This window comes from Loa loa (assembly GCF_000183805.2).
Source record: "Loa loa unplaced genomic scaffold supercont3.317, whole genome shotgun sequence".
In the NCBI taxonomy this organism is placed as follows: Eukaryota; Metazoa; Nematoda; class Chromadorea; order Rhabditida; family Onchocercidae; genus Loa; species Loa loa.
Genome location: NW_018108497.1, coordinates 20383 through 29513, shown reverse-complemented (window position 1 = coordinate 29513; position 9131 = coordinate 20383). Strand labels below are relative to the sequence as shown.

At 21.7% G+C, this 9131-nt stretch overlaps 1 protein-coding gene across 1 annotated transcript; it reads right to left on the bottom strand.

Annotated features, from left to right (window-relative positions):
• Positions 1-5808: 5808 nt before the first annotated feature.
• On the bottom strand, positions 5809-6667 carry LOAG_10086 (hypothetical protein; the record flags this gene model as incomplete). The annotated part of the gene is made up of 3 exons (XM_003145613.1): positions 5809-5877; positions 6152-6292; positions 6533-6667. 3 exons carry the CDS (start codon positions 6665-6667, stop codon positions 5809-5811), a joined length of 345 nt encoding a protein of 114 aa, XP_003145661.1.
• Positions 6668-9131: the final 2464 nt, after the last annotated feature.

The following is a 9131-nucleotide window of genomic DNA, read 5'->3' as shown; positions in this document are numbered from 1 at the left end:
AACTGAAATACTTAAAAATATGAAATTTTTGCTTTCAATAATAGAAATATGAAATTTTCTGTTTGAAAAAGAAAGGAAATATAAGCCTTTAAGAAGATATGAAGAAAATCATTTAGATAAAATATTTTCATAATCACTAATTGTTTCAACTCCAAATATTAGAATTGATAAGGTAATTGATAAGGAAGAAGGAAGCAAGTGAGAGAAAAAAAATGATATCGAAATCTTATCATTTATTTTATGAAATTCTGGAAATAAAAAAAACACTGCGATGCATTTATCTTTATCAAATCTCTTGAATTGTTATTATCAATTATTATCATTTGTAAAAATTTCATATCATATAACATTTAACAGATTATTTTGTTTTCTTACTGTAGTCTTACCATAATCTTTTCAAATACATACTTTATTTAATTTTGAAATTTTACAATTTTACTAACTTGTATATAAGTATCATCAAGTTTTGCTTGCATCTTCTGGCATATTTTTTGAGCAATATCATAGAATATATCAATGATACCATAGGAATAATTGATAGAAGAAGTTAATTCGATGGTTTTCTTAAGGCATTCTTCCAATTTGATAATTTCTGTTGAATTATCATTTATTATAGTTGCTAAAATTTCGTATTTCATTAATAAATATCACAGTTTGGATAATTTTACAATGGGAAAAAAAAAGATAATCCTTATAAATTAAACTGTTTAATTTAAATAAAAATTTCAATCTGAATTTTTTCTTCTCGAACAATTTCATAAAATTTAATTTTAATAATTCGGAATACTAAATGATTAGCAATGATTATATTATGTGCCAAATTATGTTTGGGCTTATATTTTTAAAGTCTTTAAGTAGCAGTAAATAGAAAAGATACAACAATTATTAACTGATCCATTTATAGTAATAGTAATAGGGAATTAAGTTAGTTAGAAAATGAAATACATATCTGAGCCATTTAATTTTTATTCTTAAAAATAGATAATTTACCTTCCTGAAAACGACAATGAACAACGATGGAATATAATGTAATTATAATGATTAGGTTTAAACTGTAGCAATTAGCAAATATCATTGGTCTAAAATTTTAAAATTCAAAAAAAGAAAAAATCATATATGCAAAGAAGAGACATTCATAAATTGCGCATAAAGTAAACGCTTCATTTAACCTACATAAAAATATCAGTTAAAATAAGTTATCATTTAGCTAAAATTATGAAAGAAGATATTAGCTAATTAGAAATGAAAAAGGAAAAAAAAGCAATCTGATTTGTTTGATTTGCCAAAAAAAATAAATAAATCAAAATTTAAATAAAATTTAAATTTTAAGTAAAAATTGAAAAATTTGAATTGTTGTAAATTATAAGAAAATATAGTTTTTGTTATTTATTTTATTTAAAGCTTTTGTTATTTTTTTGTTATTTTATCTCATAGATGCATAATGTATTTAAAATTCAAATTAGATTATATGAAATTTTTGATGATAGTATTTTGTCTTATATGAGTTTAGTTTAGGAAAAAATATTTCCATTGTTAGTAAGAGCGGAATAATTTGATTTTAAATGAAAGAAAAGAAAATGTTCAAAATTAAAGGGAAATTTATAGTTTAAAAGTAAGTTAGAAATTGAAATGAATGTTAAAAGGATGAAATTATCACTAAAGGAAGAAATCATATCAATCGTTTATTATCAATAAATATTTATTTAACAATAATAGAATATTGTCAATTTCTTATATAAAAAGATATGCAATGTTAACATTTAACAATGCTTTATTATTTCATTTTATATCTGCTTTGCTTACTTCTCACCTTAATGTTTACTTATTTGGAAACGTAAAATTTTAAAATCAGTACATTTTTCAAATTGAATAAATGATTAGTATTATTGAAATTTTGAAAAAAAAATAGCAGTACAATTTGAAATTTGGCATGTAAAATGTAACTTTTTGAAAAAAAAAATTTTTTTGTCAAAATTACCTCTGAAATAAACCAAAAATACCATTGAAAAACAAAAAGTAAAAGATTAGATAATATTACAAATACTATAAGATTTGACTGTATAAGAATATCAGAATTGTATAAGGATAAGAATTGTATAGGAATTACTGCATAAAAACTAATTACTGTATATATTGTGCATACTGTATGGGGAATATATAAAAATTAAGTGAAGCTTTTGAAATTCCACGAAATATAAAAAATTAAGCTAGAAACACTGTTAAGGTGCTATTACTTATAAGCTTAGAGTTATTTTTCATTATTAAATTAAGCTTAGAGTTATATATCAATGTTACGAATGAAAAGTAACAACACAAAGTTTAACATTTAAGTAAAATTAGATTACTGATAAAAATTTGCAAGAAAAAATATGAAAACAATTTATAAAATAAATGTATCAAAGGATAATGCAAGAAAATTTTTTGGAATAAATTTATTAAGAGAAATTTATAGAAATAAATGGAAAGTTAAAAATTCATTTAAAAAAAAAAAAGCTTTTCAATATTGCTGAAAATGCTAAAAATTCTTCCCATACCAATCTTAATAAACAAATATATCATACTTTCCACCGATTTGTTTATCATTTATTTCGTATCAAAAATAAAAAATTGACAAAAATTATAAATAAAGAAATTTCTAAAAAACAAAATCAAAATAATCAAAATTATAATTAAAAGGAAATTCTATTTCAAACAAATAAATTGCAAAATTTGATAATAGAAAATTGATGAAAAATTTCAAATATCATTTTTAATTTTATTCATTTCATTAAATGCTAGCATAATTTAAGTTAAAAATCAAATTCTGTATTATTTTGATACGTTTTAATAAATTGAAATCTAACTATTACGAAGGAATTAATGAAAAAGGGAATAATTCATTTTAAAACTATGGATGGATTATTGATTTTTAGAATAAAAAAATGAATAATTGTTTGAAGGAAATTAAATTATGAGAAGGATTTGATGAAGAAATTTGTAAAGTGTAATGGATAATTGAAAATTAAATGAGAAATTATGAAATGAAAAATTGTGATAAAAAAATGATATGAAGTGATTTAGTAGGTGGAAGGAGAAAAAATGAAAGTCTTTCAATAATAATTCCTACTTTTCTTTGTTTTTTATTCAAATAATCGAAAAAAATTTTATTAAAAATATTACAATTTTATTTAAACAATTCTGTTTAATGATAATAAAATCAAAGTTTCATCGTCAGATAGCAAAAACAAAATCTTTTTTTCCGTTTTTTTATCACTGAAATAGATTACTGTTTTACTTTAAAATATATATTTTATGATATATTATAAGGAAAATTATTAAAATGTAACAAAGGCTTAGTGAAATTGAAATTATCTGTCACCTTCAAATTGTCAATCATTCAATTGAATGAAAAATTTTAAATGATAAACGATGCGGAGCAATTGAAATGATCTACAAAGATATGTATCATCTTTTAAAAGTAATATAGTTTTCTTTTTTTTCCTTTTTGTTTTTTTTTTTTGTTTTCAGGTTTTTTTTTATAAAAAACAAATGAAAATTTTAAAAAAAAGCAATTTCTCTTAATTTGTCATCTTTTTTTTGAAAATTTCACATTTTAATTTTCACATATATTGAATGATATCAAAGAGCAATGTGTTTGTAAAATTATTACTAAAAGTTTTTAATGAAAGATTTTTTTCACTCAAAAAAGAAATTGGATGGAATGTATAAAATGAAAAAGGTATGAATGATTGGAAAGTTTTAGGTTTCATTCATTTATTTATTTTATAATTTTCAACATTATCATATTTATTTAATGCATTTTTACTATTCATAAATGATTATTAAAATTCATTCGGAAAATATTCTCATTGAAATTTAAAAACATTTTTGGATTTTTTTTTTGATGAGAGTTGTTAAGGAATGACAATTTAGCTTGGAAATGATGGCATCCAACAATAATTATTATCATTGAAATTGGAAAAGAAGGCTTAAATGAACATTTTAATGTAAATTATAGCATTTCTTAGTTGTTGAAAAGTTTTTCTAAAAAATAAAAAATATTAGTAATTATGAAGATGAATGCCGAAGTTAAAGTTGAAGCAGGAAAATTAAATTGAATTAAAATTTTTTGACAGAAGGATTTTTATTTAAAATTTTTTGAATCAACAAATTTTAATGCGTTTAATGCAATGTAAAAACAACAACAATTCATCTTCTTGATTATTTCCCTTCATTTAACTGAAGTTTAAATTAGATATAAAAATGAATTTACAAAAATAGCTTAATGGAAATGACTTATTGATCGAAATAAATTACTGATCGAAAAATTGGAAAAAAATTATTGATTGAAATGAATTATTGATCGAAATAAATTATTGATTGAAAAATTGGAAAAGAATTATTGATTGAAATGAATTATTGATTGAAATGAATTATTGAACGAAAAATTTTAATTCAACAAATGAACGAATAAAATGGTAAAAAGAATTGAAATGAAACGATTTACTCATTTAAATATTTGGTCTACTTTCGAATAGATCTTTGACGAACGGGAATAATCAAGAAGACATCTTAATGATGGCTAATTAAGAGTAATTTGAAAATTGAAAAGAGGAAAATATACAGTGATTATGAGATATGAGAAATAATTGAAAAGATTTGAATTAAAGATTAATAATCAAATTTTTGGTTATTATCATTAATTATCACGATGAAATGAAATATAACTCTTTTAAATTAGAAATTGTGGCGAGTCATAAATGATAATGTTGATACCTTAGTGAATCATAAGTGATAAGCATATTAATGCTGATATAATTCTTATCAAAATAATTATTTCCAGAAATTAACAGTTATAATATTAAATACCATGTTTAAGTATTCATTGATCTGCTTGATATGCTACTGTTTATTGGGACTTTTTTCAATTCGTTTATTTAAAATTTATAAAAGTTAAATCCTTTGATGTTATCAATCATTAAAATTATCACAGATGAAATATTCCACGGAGAAGTTAAATTTTTCTCAAAAATTATAAAATTTATTTGAAGATACCATGAAATTTAAAAAAAAGCCATCAAATCAGTGAGGTTTAGAGTATTTTAGAGAAATCACCTTTTATTATGTGATCATGTAACATCAAAATATATGTGAAAATGGATGACAAAGAGGATGACAAAAAGATGAAAGAGCAATTTATTTACAAATTATAAATTTGCAAAAGCATTTATACAAACAAATTTTATAATTATCGTTCAATTTTATAATTGTCGTTCAAAAATTTTCACGCAATATTACCTATTAATGAAACATTTGCATATCTCTAGAATATCAAAGCTAAAAACTAAATTATTTGAAAATGAGAAAGCAATTTGAATTGTTTTGATTTATTTTGATAATTTTGAAAGAGTTGTGATTTTTGTATCTTTCATTTTAAATTTTAAATAATCAGAGAATATTCCGCTGTTGTTTAGATTGCATTAAATGCATTAAAATTTGTCGATTCAAAAATATTTCAATAAAAATATTCGTGGAACTGAGAAAAAAAATGGAAAATTTTTGGAAAAAATCAAAGATTAGAATTAAAAGTAATCAGATGTAAAAAAAAAATCGTGCAGAAATTCATTAATTTCAAAAATTTTCCGGAATAAATTTTTGAGTATATCAGTTCTAGGCCTTTTTTCTTAGCGTAAAATTTCTTTCTAAAATTTAGCAATCATTTCAATAATTGTTACATAGTATGCAAATGCTTAATTTGAATTTAAATGAAATAGGAAAGTTTGCAATGTCAAAATTTGCATAATGAAAGATTTCTAATTTACAAATTAATTAATCTGATTCTGTTTCATATTCATACAAGTTTTCTTCGTTACTGCTTAATTTTCTTACATAATATCCCTGAAATGAAATTATTACTTATAATACGATATTTGAGTTTTAATTTTACCAGTGTAAAATTATATTCTTATCATATATTGGTTGGATAATAAAAAAGAAATGCTTGAACGATTAATTAAATTTACACGAAAAATTAAATTTAAGTTTTTTTTTTTTTTTTTGAATGAATTACGAAAGTGTCATACGAATTTATTACCTTTTGTGATCTTTGTTCGAAATTATTATTTATTGAAAAGAAAAATGCAGATATATATAGAATAAATATAATAATAACTAGGAAACATATTGCAATAAGAATTGCAGATGACCAAATTCCATGAATTGGTCGACTAAATTGATCACAAAATACAGTACCCAAATTAATTAAGGTATCGTAAAATGGTCGGCATATGTATGAACGATTAAGCAAATATAACTGCAATAAATATAACAATTAAAAATATATATATATATAATGATTTAAAATTTTTGAGAAAATCAACAAATTGAAACAAAAAAAATTTTTTTTCCTAAATATAATTGTGATTTAAAAAAGTTTAAAAGTATTTTGAATAATATTGAAAAAATTAATCAATCAATAAATTATATGTTTAAAATTTTTAAAATATCGTTTAACTTCTAAAATATTCCTCAAGTTAAATGTTTTTCAACATACCTTTGCAGACATTATACGATTTGAAATATCATCAATTGTCAAATCGTATTCATATGTGACAGCTTTTTGTGCATTGAATGTCAAATTTTCAGAATTTAAAGAACGCTCGACAACTTCAATCACATTTTTCTTCATTTCTCTACAAATTTAACACATTTGTTGAGAATATCTTTGTAAATTTTCTTTATCATTTCGTTAATTATCATTTCATTGATAAGTTATAATACTCGTTTGCATCAATTATTAATAACTCTAAAGTTTACAGTCATATATATAATTTTTTTAAAAAAAAAAACGATTATAAACTAACGCCATAATTTCGAGCAGTTCAGACATTTGACCTTTAACATTTGCAAATGAAGCTTTTAATAGCTCTTCATGTTCAACAATACTTGAAGGAATGACATAATTGAATAAATTTTCTTTTAATTTAATTAATTCTTCAGAAATATTCTAAAATAGTGCATTTATCATTTAATGTTAATCTTATCAATACTATATTTATGTTTAAGTTTCCCGTAAACTTTCTCACATCTTTCACGTATTTCACGTTTTTATCAACCACCAAATGGAAATCATTGTTGAATGATAGTGTAAAAGTTTGTGCAATAATTAACTATGAATGTAATCAAATCATTTAAATGATAAAGTAATTCATAAATTAACTAATTTAAATGATTTCAAAAATTCTATTTGTGAAAAGTTTTAACATTGAATTCATGGATATGTGTCGCAGATATGATTGACAATAAATATTTTCGTTCAAGTAATCGTTTAGCATGTTGTGCAGCATTTGACAAATATTTTGTATATATTTGTTCATAATGTTGTAGGGAAGATTCCATTTTTAATGCTGATATTATTGATTTGTGATTTTTGCATTGATAAAAAAATTCGCTATAAAATTGTTAATAAATAATATAATTGTGGAAAGAAATTAAAAAAAAAATTATTATTATCAAATTTTCAATCGATATTATTTCATTCATTAATGAGATTGTTTGAAAAAAAAGTGAGTAAATTTTTGAAATGATAAAAAAATTTCGTTGTAATTTGCTTTTAAATTACTACAAATTAGTATATTTGTAAGAAAAAAAACTTTTTTTCGTTTTTTTTTGAAATTAATTTAAAAATAAACCAATGGAAAAACCACAAAATTGTTGTAATTTTCAAAATTAAATGAAATATATGAAAATTTTTTTATAAATGTATGCAATTTTTTTTTCTTTTTAAGAAATCTAAACTTGTAAACTTTGGAGTAATGTAATGATCACCCGATAGCAGCAGATGATTTAGATAATGTAAGCAAATTTGTGACAGTATGATTGAAATATGATGAACGATACAAATGCATTTGTTTGTCACGAAAAAATGGTTGACAAATGGTTTCTACAGTAAAACCACCCATGAATGTTATACTGCAAAAATTAGTTAAATATCAATATTAAATTGCAATGATTTCCCATTCATTCCTATCACCTTTCCTTCTTCATTCCTTAATTAATTCAATTGTTAAGTCAATTAGAATGAGTTAATTAGTTTAATCAATGATCAAAAAAATTTTCAACATATCAATAAAGGAATATTATAAAGAATTCATTTATAATTTAGAGTAATTTATTGTCAGATTTTTTCGTTTTTTTTTTGGAAATATATGAATTATCAACTTTCCTAATGCATAATTGAATTCGAAAAAAAAAATTTAAATCACTGAAACCTTCCAATTAACATCGTAATCCATCCGATGAAAAATGCTGCTCCAACAGCCTGCAAAGACCATAAACCGGCACATCTCCAGTTTCCTTGTTGTTTCAAACTATATCTATCACTGAAATTTAACAATACTTTGATAGATAAACCATTTTTTTCTTTTGTTTTTCCTCAGAAAAAGTAAAAAAGAAAGCACAGAAATTCACTCTGAAATAAACAAATTTCGATACGATTTTTAAATTGCTTCTTTAATTAATTCAGTACTCAATTTCCATTTAACTTATTATTTAATTAGTTGCTATAATCATTTTTGTTCTGGTGAAAAAAATTTTAACTATATAAAGTGCTTCATTTAGAAATATTAAATTTTATCAATTCACAATATTCACCAAATTAATGTAAACAAATTTGTAATTAATTAATTGATAAATATATAAACATACTTTTTTATTAGCATATATATACCACAAGTTATTACAATAAGTGATGGTACAATGACGAGTATAGCTGGGATAATTCCAAAAATAAAGACAGAAAAAATTACTGCATGAAATGTTTGATTCTAAAAATTCTACATTCAGTTGTAATTTGTATATGCAAAATTACCAGATATGAAAAATTGATTGATAAAAAAAATCAGTTGAAATTTACCGTACTTTTCTAAATCAAAACTAAAAGCATTTGTTAGAATATATTATCATTCGATAATATTGTGATTAAACATGTACTATATGAATAATCTAAATTCAAATGAAGTCGAGGCAGTAAGATGAATGTATGCTATGATAACAATAATAATGACAATAATAATAATAATGATAATAGTAATAGTAATTAATAATAATAATAATAATAATAATAATAATAATAATAATAATAATAATAATAA